The sequence below is a fragment of the Canis lupus genome, chromosome 28 (assembly GCF_003254725.2).
Source record: "Canis lupus dingo isolate Sandy chromosome 28, ASM325472v2, whole genome shotgun sequence".
Taxonomy (NCBI): domain Eukaryota; kingdom Metazoa; phylum Chordata; class Mammalia; order Carnivora; family Canidae; genus Canis; species Canis lupus.
In genome coordinates this window covers 199,666-215,626 of record NC_064270.1, presented here as the reverse complement: position 1 = coordinate 215,626, position 15,961 = coordinate 199,666, and the positions used below count along the sequence as shown (strand labels likewise).

The window sequence follows — 15,961 nt, the reverse complement described above, 5'->3', positions numbered from 1 at the left end:
GCATCTTTTATTTATTTATTTATTTTGTATACTTTGATCTTTGATCTTATCATGCTCTGACATAATCTTTTTTTTTTCCTGGTAGGGAAGCCAGTTATCCCAACCCCCTTTATTTTAGTGTTTTCCCTACTGACCTGCAATGGCACCACTATCTAATAGTAAATACTCATATGTGCTTAAGCTTGTTTTTGAATCCCTGTTCTCCTTTCTCCAACTATTTTTCTATTCCTATACCAATTCACACTATTGATTACTTTAGCTTATAATGAATATTGATATCTGATAGGACAAATGCCCTGATCTGGTTTCCTTGTCCAGGCTGTCCTTGCTGTTCTTGGACTTGTATTCTCTAGTTTGTCTACATGCACACACACATACATACACACACACACACACATCCTATTTGAATTTTGATTGGATTTGCATTGAATCTATAGATTAATAAGTGGCTATTTACCATTATTATGATACTTAGTTCTCTCCTATATAAATATGGGTTCTTTAGTTATTCTATTTTTTGTAAACTTCAGTAAGATTTTTGGTGTCCATCAAAAGATGAATGGATAAAGAAGATGTGGTCTATGTATACAATGGAATATTACTCAGCCATTAAAAACGACACTCATCATTTGCTTTGACATGGATGGAACTGGAGGATATTATGCTGAGTGAAATAAGTCAATCGGAGAAGGACAAACATTATATGGTCTTGTTCATTTGGGGAATATAAAAAATAGTGAAAGGGAATAAAGAGGAAAGGAGAAAAAATCAGTGGGAGATATCAGAAAGGGAGACAGAACATGAAAGACTCCTAACTCTGAGAAATGAACTAGGGGGATGGAAGGAGAGGTGGGCGGGGGGTGGGGGTGACTGGATGATGGGCACTGAGGTGGGCACTTGATGGGATGAGCACTGGGTGTTATTCTATATGTTGGCAAATTGAACACCAGTAAAAAATAAATTTAAATAAAAAAAGAATTTGCAATTTTAACTATATATATTTGGTTTATTTTTAGATACCTTATATTTTATTTCTATTGTAAATGATGTATTTTCTTTTATTGCAATGTCTAGCTGGTTATTGTTGGTTGATGGAATGTTTCTCATTTATTGTGTCAGCTATCCTGTGAAACTTTCTTATAATTTCTAGTAGTTTGACATAGAGTCTCTTTAATTTTCTGTGTAAGACAATTAGAGTATTTGCAAATATGATTTACTTGCTTTGTTTCCAGTCCTTAAGGTTTTTTTTCTTTCTTCTTTTGTTTTATTCCTTGGGCCCTGTGTATTATACAACGTTAAATAAGGATAGAGTAGCAGGCATTTTTATGTTTTTCTTAATAAATGAGGATGTGTTTAAAGTTTTACCATTAAGTTTAATGTTGGCTTAATATTTTGAAAAGATGACCTTTTCTATAAGTTAAAGAAGTTCTCTTTTATTTCTGCCTTGAAAGGATATTGAATTTTTCAAATGGTTTTTCTTACATGTTCAGATGAAAATATGATTTCTGACCTTTAGTTGACATTTATTATATAACAATTTACACTGATAAAGTTTTATAATACTGAGCATAAGTTGAATTCTTTTGATAAATCTAAACTAGTCTACACATTTCTTTCATTGCACCATTTAGTAATATTGTACTTAGGATTTTTACATCGAAGTACATTTTTGTTTGGCTTATAATTTTTCTTGTATCATACATGTTTTGTTTTTATGTAATGATTTTGCTAAACTTTTAGTATAAATGAGATAACTTTACATTTAAAAAATTCTCTAAAGTAGTTTGTATAAGAAAGAGATTTTGTTGATTAAAAGTTTGATAAAATCTCATCTGGAAGGCTCTTTGGGCCCAGATGTCTACTACCCCTTGGGAATGAGATTTTTAATTATTGGTTTAACTTTTTATTTTTATTTTTTAAAATTTATTTTTAAAATAAATTTATTTTTTACTGGTGTTCAATTTGTCAACATACAGAATAACACCCAGTGCTCATCCCATCAAGTGCCCTTTCAGTGCCCACCACCCAGTCCCTCCATCCCCCACCCACCTCCCCTTTCAGCACCCCTAGTTCATTTCCCAGAGTTAGGAGTCTTTCATGTTCTGTCTCCCTTTCTGATATTTAAATTAATTTTTATTTTTAAAAAAGATTTTATTTATTCATGAGAGACACATAGAGAGAGACACAGACATAGGCAGAGGGAGAAGCAGGCTCCATGCGGGGAGCCTGATGTGGGACTCAATCCCAGGGACTCACACCCCGAGCTGAAGACAGATGCTTCACTGCGAGCCACCCAGGCATCCCTGGTTTAACTTTTTAAATGCTTATTATACTATTTATGCTTTCTACATATTCTTGGGTAGATTTTGATGATTTATAATTCTCTGTAAAAGTTTCCATTACATCAAATTTGTCTAAAGGTACTTACATCTAAAAATGATAGTTGGATCTGTGGCTGTGCTCTTTTTCTTTCTTAATGTTAATTAAATTGAGTAGTAAAAGAGGTTTGCATATTTTTAAGTCCTTTTTCAAAGAACTAGTCTTTGATTTTGTTGATTTATTGTTTTAAATTATTTTCTATTTACTATGTTTCTTTATGATGTTTTACTCTCTACTGGGGGTTTTCTCAATTTTACTTAGCCTTTATGATTGAATATAAAACTCACTTTTGTCCTTTTTTCCTGCTTTTGCTACAAATGTAGTTAAAACTATACATTCCCACTTAAGACACTGCTTTAGCTTTCATGTTAGTTTTGATATGTTGCTTTTTCATTGATATTTCATAAGTACATATAAATTTTTTTTTATGATAGTCACAGAGAGAGAGAGGCAGAGACATAGGCAGAGGGAGAAGCAGGCTCCATGCACCGGGAGCCCGACATGGGATTCGATCCCGGGTCTCCAGGATCGTGCCCTGGGCCAAAGGCAGGCGCCAAACCGCTGCACCACCCAGGGATCCCACATATAAAATTAATTCATGTTATAATAGTTCACAATTTCTGTTTGATTTCCTTTTAAACACATTCATGAATAAACTTTTTTGTTTCCAAAGTATTTACTTACTATATTTTTTACTATATTTTATATTGTTGATTTTGTAATATGCCATGTCACAGAATTTCTAATTCATAATATTTAGGGCTACCATGATATAGGAAATAGTACTCTGAATGCTCAATTCTAAGATAAGAGAAAAATATCTCCTTTAACTTCTATCTGAAATATTCTGTGCAGGGATCCCTGGGTGGTTCAGTGGTTTAGCACCTGCCATCAACCCAGGGCATGATCTTGGAGACCCGGGATTGAGTCCCACATCAGGGTCCCTCCATGGAGCCTGCTTCTCGGTCTGCCTGTGTCTCTGCCTCTCTCTCTCTGTCTCTGTGTCTCTCATGAATAAATAAATAAAATCCTAAAAAAATATATTCTGTGCAGTGAAAGTAACAGGGCTATTAGCAAGATTGTATAATAAAACCAACAATGACTTTCCTAGGGAGAATTCATATTATATTCTTCAATAAAGCCTGAAATGACTCTTTGTATACATTAACATACTGCTAATTTATTTATTATTAATAATTCAAGAGGTTAAAGTGAGACTGTGTAACACACTGTTCTTTATCCAAGAAGTAGACCCTGAAATACAGAAGAATTATCTTCTGTGACACCCAATTCAAGGGTTCTGGAAGATGTGTATATTTAGGATTTACCTGAAGAGTAATACAGAAGTAGGAACAAAGAGACTGCTCAAAAATTAACTTTCTGAGGATGGTCCTAGAAGTAGGATCATGTTTGCTATGTTATTTTTTTTAAATCAGGGAGAAAAGTGGTTAATTTAGGAGATAAGGATGAGATGACTGTACAATGGGAAAAGTAGATGAACATTCCTCTTGTGTAGCTTGGGTTTTCTCATTAAGGCACAACCTTTCTCTGTGTAGCCCTTTGCATTTGATCAATTCTTCCCTTCTCTTTGTTCAGGAGAAGATGAGGGAGATGACTATAAATCGAAAGATGTGATTTCCAGGGAGACTTTGCCTTCATCAAGTCAGAAAAAGACACCTAGATCAGTGACTCATAAGGTAAAACTAGAAGAGGGATTTCTGCTAATTGATTGTGGCTATTATGTAATCATGGAGTAAGCTCTAAGGCACAGGTGTCTATTTTTTCTTCTCAGCACAGTAATTTTCTCTGTCACTCTGATGTTGAAGACCTCCAAAATAGTGGTTTGAAAGAATGTTACTCTTTACAACTCTAAAGAAAACATGTTTGGTACTATTCTGGAAATTTTACTTATTTTGGAATCTATTTCATTTTGTGCTGCTAATAGAGATACAAAATAAATTTCATATAAAATTTGAAGCACCTTTAGATATAGTGATTGATGGAATTTTTAGTTGATAGGGACAGCATGGTGCAATTCTCCAAACTCTAGAAAGGTAGAGGGTTGGGAAAAATATGGGGCAAACATTCCCACCTTGACATGTGTCTCCTTCCTTGGGAGATAACTGCTAGCATTAGAGCACAAAAAGAGAAATGCCTTTTCATCATGTGGGTGGCTTCCATTTTTTCCCTTATCTACTGGAGCTTTGGGGCTGCTATAGTGTTGCTGTCCTCAGATTCACATTCTCTAAGTTTCAGCATTACTAAAGTAAGTACCAAGAACAGACAATGCTTGCCCTGCTTTTCAGTATGGCTACTGTCTCCACCCAAGGCTAACAGTCATGTTGCTTGCTTTGAAAAACAATACTGTGGTTAGGAATCTATGCATTCCTCTGTGACATGTAAGTTGGCTGCATTGAAACCAACTACCATCACATTTCTGGCTGGCAGTCTCTGATTCTTAGAGTACTGCTCAGGTCTCAGTCCCACTGTTGATACTTTTCTCTGATCAGAATGATTTTGTACTTGAAGGACAATTCATGTCAAAGTGAACACCTTCATAGACTGTCTTGAGTAGATCCTTTTTAAAACCATACTTGACTCCCTTCTAGAACTAAAAGCATTTTATTGTTTGCTTTTCTCTCCTACACTTTATGGCTTGATCTATCCAGGATGAATTTTGATATGCTTTAAAGTTTTGTTTTAGAAGAGTAACTTTGTTTAATTTTTTTTTTTTTTGGAGTTCAATTTGCCAACATTTAGCATAACACCCAGTGCTCATCCTGCCAAGTGCCCCCGCTCAGTGCCCATCACCCAATCACCCCAACCCCTACCCACCTCCCCTTCCACTACCCCTTGTTCATTTCCCACGGTTAGGTGTCTCTCATGTTTTTGTCACCCTCACTGATATTTTCACTCATTTTCTCTCCTTTCCCTCTATTCCCTTTCAGTAATTTTTATATTTCCCAAATGAATGAGACCATATAATATTTGTCCTTCTCTGATTGACTTATTTCACTCAGCATAATACCCTCCAGTTCCATCCACGTCGAAGCAAATGGTGGGTATTTGTCGTTTCTAATGGCTGAGGAATATTCCATTGTATATATAGATCACATCTTCTTTATCCATTCATCTTTCGATGGACACTGAGGCTCCTTCCACAGTTTGGCTATTGTGGACATTACTGCTAGAAACATCGGGGTGCAGGTGTCCCAGTGTTTCATTGCATCTATATCTTTGGGGTAAATCCCCAGCAGTGCAATTGCTGGGTCCTAGGGCAGATCTATTTTTAACTCTTTGAGGAACCTCCACACAGTTTTCCAGAGTGGCTGCACCAGTTCACATTCCCACCAACAGTGCAAGAGGGTTCCCCTTTCTCCACATCCTCTCCAACATTTGTTGTTTCCTCCCTTGTTAATTTTCCTCATTCTCACTAGGGTGAGGTGCTATCTCATTATGGTTTTGATTTGTATTTCCCTGGTGGCAAGTGATGCGGAGCATTTTCTCATGTGCTTGTTGGCCATGTCTCTGTCTTCCTCTGTGAGATTTCTGTTCATGTCTTTTGCCCATTTCGTGATTGGATTGTTTGTTTCTTTGCTGTTGAGTTTAAGAAGTTCTTTATAGATCTTGGATACTAGCCCTTTATCTGATACGTCATTTGCAAATATCTTCTCCCATTCTGTAGGTTGTCTTTTAGTTTTGTTGAGTATCCTTTGCTGTGCAAAAGCTTCTTATCTGGATGAAGTCACAATAGTTCATTTTTTCTTTTGTTTCTTTTGTTTTTTGTGGATGTATCTTGCAAGAAGTTACTGTGGCCGAGTTCAAAAAGGGTGTTGTCTGTGTTCTCCTCTAAGATTTTGATGGAATATTGTCTCACATTTAGATCTTTCATCCATTTTGAGTTTATCTTTGTGTCTGGTGCAAGAGAGTGGTCTAGTTTCATTCTTCTGCATGTGGATGTCCAATTTTCCCCGCACCATTTATTGAAGAGACTGTCTTTTTTTTCCAGTGGATAGTCTTTCCTCCTTTGTCGAATATTAGTTGACCATAAAGTTGAAGGTCCACTGCTGGATTCTCTATTCTGTTCCACTGATCTATGTGTCAGTTTTTGTGCCAGTACCACACTGTCTTGATGACCACAGCTTTGTAGTACAACCTGAAATCTGGCATTGTGATGCCCCCAGATATGGTTTTCTTTTTCATGTTCCCCTGGCTATTCGGGGTCTTTTCTGATTCCACACAAATCTTGAGATGATTTGTTCCAACTGTCTGAAGAAAGTCCATGGTATTTTGATAGGGATTGCATTAAATGTGTAAATTGCCCTGGGTAACATTGACATTTTCACAATATTAATTCTTCCAATCCATCAGCATGGAATATTTTTCCATCTCCTTGTGTCTTCCCCAATTTCTTTCAGAAGTGTTCTGTAGTCTTTAGGGTATAGATCCTTTACCTCTTTGGTTAGGTTTATTCCTAGGTATCTTATGCTTTTGGGTGCAATTGTAAATGGGATTGACTCCTTAATTTCTCTTTCTTCAGTCTCATTGTTAAGTGTATAGAAATGCCACTGACTTCTGGGCATTGATTTTGTATCCTGCCACACTGCCAAATTGCTGTATGAGTTCTAGAAATCTTGGGGTGAAGTCTTTTGGGTTTTCAATGTACAGTATGTCATCTGCAAAGAGGGAGAGTTTGACTTCTTCTTTGCCAATTTGAATGCCTTTAATGTCTTTTTGTTGTCTGATTGCTGAGGCTAGGACTTCCAATACTATGTTGAATAGCAGTGGTGAGAGTGGACATTCCTGTCTTGTTCCTGATCTTAGGGGAAAGGCTCCCAGTGTTTCCCCATTGAGAATGATGTTTGCTGTGGGTTTTCGTAGAGGGCTTTTAAAATGTTGAGGAATGTTCCCTCTATCCCTACACTCTGAAGAGTTTTGATCAGGAATGGATGCTGTATTTTATCAAATGCTTTCTCTGCATCTATTGAGAGGATCATATGGTCCTTGTTTCTTCTCTTGCTGATATGATGAATCACTTTGATTGTTTTACGAGTGTTGAACCATCCTTGCATCCAGGGGATAAATCCTACTTGGTCATGGTGAATAATCTTCTTAATGTATTGTTGTATCCTATTGGCTAGTATCTTGTTGAGAATTTTTGCATCCATGCAAAAATTGGTCTATAATTCTCCTTTTTGGTGGGGTCTTTGTCTGGTTTTGGAATAAAGTCCAGGGCCAGATGGCTTCCCTGGGGAATTCTATCAAAAGTTTAAAGAAGAAACCGTACCTATTCTACTAAAGCTGTTCTGAAAGATAGAAAGAGATGGAATACTTCCAAACTTGTTGTATGAGGCCAGCATCACCTTAATTCCAATCCTCACATTACTTTTTAATTTTCCTGAAATTAATGTTAGGAAGTTGTTTTACCAACTAGTGTTGATAACCTAGTTTCAGGAGTTGGCCAGCTCTGTAGAACTCATTTAATTTGTTGGTCATTTGTGTAGTTTAATGAGAAGAAATCTTTGGGGAACATTTTCCCTTGATGTTTAAAGTAAAAAAATTAAAATACACAGAGCAACACTAACAAAAGAGAACCAATGAAGGTATAGTAATATCAGACAAATAGACTTAAAAGCAGAAAGTATTAGGCTTGAGAGGTCACTATGTAATACTAAAAGGTTTAGTTCACAAGGAAGATATAAAATTCTAAATTTATAAGCACCAGAATATATAAATCAGTATTGAACAGAATTATAAGGAGGAATTGTTAAATTCACTATGATATGGACCATTTAAAAACATCTCTTTTATTAAAAGAATAGACAATATTTAAGAGTATAGAAGTTATAAAAAAGTTAGGAAGATAGAATGAAATTATCTATAGAAATTTCATCCAAAAGTTAGAGAATACGGGAGATCCCTGGGTGGCTTAGCGGTTTGGCGCCTGCCTTCCACCCAGGGCCTTATCTTGGAGACCCGGGATTGAGTCCCTGTCGGGCTCCCTGAATGGGACCTGCTTCTCTCTTTGCCTGTGTCTCTGCCTCTCTCTGTGTGTGTTTCTTGTAAATAAATAAATAAATAAAATATTTTAAAAACCCAAAAGTTAGAGAACATATGTTCTTTTCAAGCATACATGGACCATTTATAAAAATTTACCATGAACCGGGGATCCCTGGGTGGCTCAGCAGTTTCGCACCTGCCTTTGGCCCAGGGCATGATCCTGGAGTCCCAGGATTGAGTCCCGCATCAGGCTCCCGGCATGGAGCCTGCTTCTCCCTCTGCCTGTGTCTCTGCCTCTCTCTCTCTCTATGTCTATCATAAGTAAATAAAAATAAATCTTTAAAAATATTTATCATGAACCAAATCAAAATATATCTTAATTTCAAATAATCTTCATAGTATTGACTGTGGCCTCAGACATAAAGAAATGCAGTTAGAAGTCAACCACAAATAGAGAAAACACACATTTGAAAATCAAGGACATACTTAAAACTCATGGGTCAAAGAAGAAATCGTAGTGGAAATTTAAAATATTTATAATAGAATAAATATAGAATTGCAATATATTGTGGTTTGCTCATTATTGGTTGTTAGCACATGTATACCAAATATCAAATTATCTACCGTGATAGATTATACCATTACATTTACAGTGGTACTGACTATAAAGTATGTAGGAGCCAATCTAAGAAAAGGTATGAATTACTTTTCTTGAGAATATTTAAAATATTTTGGTATATAGCTATATTTTATTATTGTATAATAAGACCTAATGAAGAAAGCAGTTATCTCTAATTTATTTATATTTTTGAAGATTTTTTTAGTTTAGAGAGAGAGAGAGCAGGAAGAGGGGCAGAGGGAGAGGGAGAAAGAGAATCTCCTGCCGACTCCCTGCTGAATGTGGAGCCTGACCTGGGGCTCAATCTCATGACTCTGAGATCATGACTTGAGTCAAAATCAAGAGTCAGAGGCCCAACCAAATGAGCCACCCAGACACCTCAGTTATTTTAAACTACAAAATGAGTTTAACTTATTTTCAATAAAAATTTCAAAGTTTTTTTTTGTGTGTGTATGTGCGATTTGATCAGCTGATTAAAATACTTTTGGGAAAACAGGAGGTCAAGAATAGGCAAGACAGTATTAGGAAAGGAAGCAAAAGTATATATGTGGCACTGGCACTGCAGGTTGTCAAGGCTTATTATAATGCTACAGAAATTAAAGAAATATGGTAGTAGTAGAGGAAGTAGCAAATAAGACCAATGAAACTGCATAGAAGTTCCAGAAAAAGACCCATATACAAATGGGAACTTTTTATGTGACAGGTGACATTGTAGATTTCTATAGTGGTCTGCTCAATTAGTGGTGTGGTACAATTCCTTATTCCAATAGGAAAAGTTAAATACTACCTGTGAATAAATATGAGCAGAACTTTTTGTTATTCACACTGAAGAAATGATGTTCTGTTAGCCTTTCAGCATCCCGTTTCTCTGAAAACTTGATAAAGATAGACTACCAGCTGTGTTACCAGGTGGCATTGGTTATGGTAAAAATGACCCCTGGACTGGAAAGATTATGACTAGGATGATAATGTCTTATGAAGAGTACAAATGGGGGTGAATGTGCATTCATGAATTATTGTAAGAGATACTGGTTCCTGTGTAGCTTGATATTTCTAAGCCGGGAGACTTAGGTACCCACCCACCTGAGCTTACACTAGAATGCTGTTAGGACTTCTGATGAGGACAAGCCTAAGGCTGTTCTGTTGACATGTGGCTCTTCACCTATATCTTTTTGCAAAGCTCATCTGGTACCAGGTGTGGCCTATTGGATCTTGTGAATGTCCAGTTGAGTGCAAGATCACTGTTGGTGGTTGAGCAGAGTGAGAAAGGTACACTTTACACTGAAATTGATTCTAGGTGAATTTAATCTCAAAATATTAAAAGCAAATGTTAAGAAATTTCATAAAAATATTTGAGGGTTTTTATTTTTCTTACTTACATAGGGAAGGCTTTTTAATTATTTTTTTTTAATTTTTCTTTTTCTACTTATTTTTATTTGAGTGTAGTTGATGCACAATGTTACATTAGTTTCTGGTGTCCAGCATAGTAATGCAACAACTCTGTACCTTTTGCTATGCTTACCACAAGGAAGGACTTTTTATGTTTTATATGTTATTCAAAATAGCAATTAGCTAATCCTCTAGAATTTAATGTATTTACCAAACAACTGCTAAAATATAAGTTAACTTTATATCTCAAGCAATCCTTATCCATATTAGTAAGTTATATTTTGATTTGTTCAGCAAAATTAATATGCTTGATAAGAGTGCTAGGCATTTGTTTACATCTTTCCATTAACATGCTTGTTTCTAAAACTGATTGTGTTTGGGTCTATGTTCTGAAATGATGTCTGTACGTATGCCCACAAGAGGTATTCCAGGTCTAAGAAATTTCATGGAATAAGTAAAACACACACACATATACACATAAACGTATTAGCAAGAGGGGAAGATGAAGAAGTTCTATACAATTGGGGCCATTGAAAGATAACCTCAGAAAAGATGAAAAGACATGGTATAGGCTATGGCTTGAGATGCTGCATGAGAAATAGGCATGAATGAGGGTGGTGAGTTAAGCAGAGGCTAGACCATGGAAGGCTGCCTGGACTTCAGATCTGCTGTTTCTTTTACTCAGGATGCTTCCCTTTCTCTTTGCTCTTCCTTTCATCTTTTAGGTAAATGGCAGTTATGGGTCACCATACTCTGCTACTGCATTAACACCACCAGCTGTAATTTGTACGTTTGCTCGTGTATTTTCTTTCTCCTCGTGAGAATATATATGTTCCACAAGGGCAGAACACACACCTCTCTTGTTCATGGTTTTATCTATAGCACTAAGGAGAGTATCTGCATATACCAGGTCTTCAGAAAATAATTTGTCAAATTAATGGATTAACTGAAGCAGAATTGAAGGCTAAAATATTGATTACTGAATCTTTATTTAATGTGATATTTTCATCTAACTTTTTTTTCTATAAGGATTCTGAATGCAACAGAATGAACTAAAGTTTATAGGACAATACAGAATCTCATGGTAGAGACAGAATTACTGGTTTAGATTATATAAGCACTAAAATATAAATACAATGCTAAGAACTTTGTATTTACAGTAAATCGAATGTGATAAGCACTCATGAGTTTTCCCTGGGCTACAGTGATTTCTTTATTGAGAATGAAGCTTATATTTTTATCAACTTTTAGAAAATAACTTGAATGATTCAGTAAAAACTCACTTGTGTATGCATAGTACTTTATACTCTGTTTTGACAGATTGTAAAATATATAATATAGGGAGTAATACATTTCAAGTGATTTTCTAAGAGGAAAAATACACTGACTGTGATTGTGGTTTTAATTATATTACTGAAGACTTTATTGGTCTTCTCTTAAGAAGCTTATATAGCTTTTTAAGCTATATAAATCATATTTCTTTTAAACTATACATTCCTAAAATCACAGCCATAATTTTGTTTTCTTTCTTATTTCTTAGGATTTAGAAAATGCAGATAGCTCAGAGAAGGTAAAACTCTCTGTTCAGAACTTCCAACCCAGTAATTATGAAGATCTTTTCAAAGATGCTACAGAAAGGTACAGCCTCATTTAGTGAGCTTTCTGTTTATTCATGCTCATAGGTAGCCCTCTTAGTGGAGACTGAATAATGGCCCTCAAATGTTTGATTAGTTTTTCAAGAGATAACTCTTTGTAGTAAGTACAACCCAATTCGGCTAGAAATAGGATGTATTTATGATTTTATAAAGATGATATCAACACAAGAAAAAGATACTCCTAAAAAATTTAATTTCTCTGTCATCTCCAACAATTATACAGTTCCAGAGTCTTTGTAAATGTGTTAGGAGCAGTGGAGAGGGCAAATTTAGGTGTTACATGCAAAATCATATCAAATAAGAGAACATTTTAATGAGCATATTTCCATAGAGATTTACGAGTAATATTTTTTTAATTGATTTATGATAGTCACACAGAGAGAGAGAGAGAGAGAGAGAGAGGCAGGGACATAGGCAGAGAGAGAAGCAGGCTCCATGCACCGGGATCCTGATGTGGGATTCGATCCCAGGTCTCCAGGATCACGCCCTGGGCCAAAGGCAGGCGCCAAACCGCTGCGCCACCCAGGGATCCCTATAAGTAATATTAGTTACAGTCATTGGAATAGTACTGCATAATAGTGTGTATGGCATAGAACTTGTATATACAACTTCCCAAAGTGCATTAAGTGAGCAAATAATTAAAAAGATGTTTTGAGATCCTGTTATATGTTAATAGTATATATCAATTATTAGACTAAGTATATAGTAAGCAGTGTATACAAAAGCAAAATATTGCACAGTTCTTGCCCTTTAGTTTATAGTTTAATTAGTTTATAGTTTAATTTAATTAGTTTATAGTTTAGTTTATAGTTTAATCCTAATTATAGTTTAATTAGGGAAACATATGTAAAAGATAAATTTAAATACAATATAGTATTGTAGTATTATAAAGCCAAAGTACAAGAATTGTGAATACAGAAGACAGAGAAATATGCATGGGGGCAGTTTCTCACCAGCTTCTTTCAATAGAAGATATTTAATTTGAATTTAGGATCTTAAATAAGTAGCAGTCTAGCAGGAGGAAGAGGAGGGGAAAAATTTCTAGCTGGGGGAAGAAGTTTGAACAAAGGTAAGTTGTGAAAATATCTTATTAATGGCGAGAGATGTTAGTGTCAAGAGCTGTAGGGTACCTGTGAATTGGAATGCCAAGAAGCTTGAGAAGATAATAAGTAGAGCCAATAATATAATATGGGCCAGAGTGCAAAGGAACTTGATATACGTGAAACCAAGGAGTATGTACGTTAGTCAGTTTGTTACAATGAAAAGAAAGTACAGATGGAATTGTTCTTTGTGAATTCATGCATATGTCTGTCTGTCTACCTCTAGGAAGAGGATGGCTGGTAGCAAAGTGGATGATATCTGGCAAGAAATGGAGAACAGTGAGATATTTATAGTAATCTAAAAAAAGATAAGAAGGAGAAAGAATAAGAAAGTTGAAATGACTCACAGAAGCAAAAGAAAAAGGCATTTATTTTGTTAAGGTTAAAGCATAAGATGCATGTTGGAGATTAGTAGAGATGATGATGAAAAAATAGGAAGGGGCCAGATTGCCAGTATTTAGACTTCTGTGAGGGGCTTGAGTTTATCTTAAGTTGGTGGGTGGGTAAAACTAAATTTGAATTTAGGGAGAGTTTTATCTAGACATCAGAGATTAGAACCAGAAATCACATTAAGAGACTTCTGTTAAGTGGGGTTGCAAATCAAAGTGCAACAAGTAAATGGAGTGATGAGGAGCTGGAAAGGAACAGAAAGAGAGTGTGGCTAGTATTTGAAAAATGTTAAGGTACAAAAGGTTGAAAAGGGTTTCTATTTTTAAGATCAGGGAGAGTCAAGTATTCTCATGTTATGGAAGAATTTATTTGTACGTGGGGGAGATTGATTATATATATAAGAAAAGATAATTTTAGAAAAAAAGTCTTAGGAGACAGAAGGCATGGAATTGAATGTAGAAGGATTAATTCTGATCAGGGAGAAAGTAAGGAATAATTAGAAATGTTGATGTATGTAAGTACACATTTTAAGACAGTAAGTTGAATGTGTTCTTGCTTTCTGGCTTTTCTAGAAGGGCCTATATTGTTACTAAGGCAGAGAATTAAGATAGGGTTTACATGAAGACGGTGGTTCAGAATTAGCTGTGGTGAAAGAAAGTAGAGGAAACTCAACAGAGACATACCAGTGTTTTCCAGGTGGCTTTCTGTTGATATTGGAAACCCCAGTGACTGCAAGTCTTTTCTCCCACAGCTTAGGTAAAGGAGGAAAGAAGGGGAATAGATGGATTGATTGGCCCAAGATGGCTAGTTTGCAAGCCAGGTAAATGTGGGAAGAGGTGGAGTTTGTGATCAGATGTTGGGACTTGGGAGTGATCTTTGTGGAAGTGGGCCAGTTCCATGTGCTGACAACAGAAGTACATGGCTGAACCAAAATGGAGATGAATGTCAACTGAGTAATTCATATAGATGATCAGAGATTTTTTCATAAATGTATATATTCTTTTAAACCATGAACAAATATATAAATTTCTTTTCTGGCGATAGTGAGAGCATATGGGCCACCAGTGGCTCCTTTCTAAGAGACAAGTCGAGCAGTGAGGATGAAGAGCTTGCAGGGCCATCGCAGACTGTCCCTCCTCAGCTTTCTGGTATGACTTGATCCTATTTTTATTACCACATTCTTGAAGAGTTTTTTTGAAGAGTCTTTATTTCAAAGGTATGAACAAAGAATTTTCTGATATAAATGCAGGAAAGAGCTAGGAGAAACGTTTTTAGGTGGGGAATGCATGATTTCTTAGGATTTTTTTTGAGAATGAAGAAAATGCTCCACACTCCACCTTTGTAAAGGCAAATTTCTCTCTTATTTAAATATCTTAATATATCAAACATGTCAATTTAATAAAATGAGCTATTTATATTTTCTTATACTAGGCATGACAGATTTATATAGACTTACATATGACCTCATCTTCTTAATTTGTTCCACAGCATATATTTTATAAGTAAAATAGTAACTTTTTTTTGATTACACACAATCATGCTGTAAGGAAAAAAGAAAATACAAATATGTTTAAAAAATAAATCGCAATATTCAATATTCAAAATTGTGTATATGTATTTACATTTGTATATAACAGAAACATAAATGTAAACATGAACATATATTTATATGTATATAAGTTATAAAAATTATAAATATAGAACTTATAAATTGATATATATGTAAAATCTGTAAGTGTGAGATTGAGGAATCCCATACTTCAAAAAACCTTGGAGTTAGAGAGGATTATAGAGATCACTCATTTCAACCTTAGTTCAAGTGCTGGAATCATCTCCATTGACTTTTTTAAATTTGGAAAAAGTCAAATCTAATTCAGGCAATCTCACACTGTGTAATTATTAAAATACAGATTTGACACAAAACTATAAGAAAATACTTTTTAAATACTAAAGTTTAATTTACATATGGTAAAATTCATCCTTTTAGCATACAGTTCTGTGAGATTAGACAGAGGTCTACCACCACCATCAAGATACTGGGCATTTCCTTCACTCTTCATATTTCTCTTCTGTTCTTTTGTAGTCAGTCATCCCCTCACCCCACCACCAGCACCTGACAACCAGTAATCTGTTTTCATTCTTGTGAGCTTTGTCTTTTCCAAAGTGTGGTATAAATAGAATCATAAATATCCTACCTTTTGAGTGCCACTTCTTTCACTTAGAGTAACCCTGTTTGTATTTGTCTCCATCATTGCTTTTATTGGTATTTAATTTTTTTTCTGAAGAGTATATTCCACTGTATGACTATACTAGTTTGTTTATCTATTTGGCAGTTGAGGGACATTTGGGTGTTCCCACATTTTGACAATTATGGACAAAAGCACTACAAACATTCACATACCAGTTTTTGTGTAAATCGATGTTCCCAT

The 15,961-nt window shown here is 35.4% G+C and overlaps 1 protein-coding gene across 13 annotated transcripts in view; it reads left to right on the top strand.

Moving 5' to 3' along the window:
• The window catches only part of PTPN20 (protein tyrosine phosphatase non-receptor type 20), a 123,829-nt gene that overhangs the window by 40,287 nt on the left and 67,581 nt on the right, over window positions 1-15,961 (top strand). For 4 of the 13 annotated variants that reach the window (XM_049103131.1, XM_049103129.1, XM_049103130.1 and 1 more), the window contains 3 exons: window positions 11,928-12,025; window positions 14,284-14,352; window positions 14,577-14,680. In XM_049103131.1, coding sequence (XP_048959088.1) covers window positions 11,928-12,025; window positions 14,284-14,352; window positions 14,577-14,680 — 271 coding nt within the window. Of the gene's footprint in view, window positions 1-3,975; window positions 4,077-11,927; window positions 12,026-14,283; window positions 14,353-14,576; window positions 14,681-15,961 lie in introns of those variants that run through there. The other 9 variants (XM_025466295.3, XM_025466294.3, XM_025466296.3 and 6 more) reach the window with 7 other exon arrangements.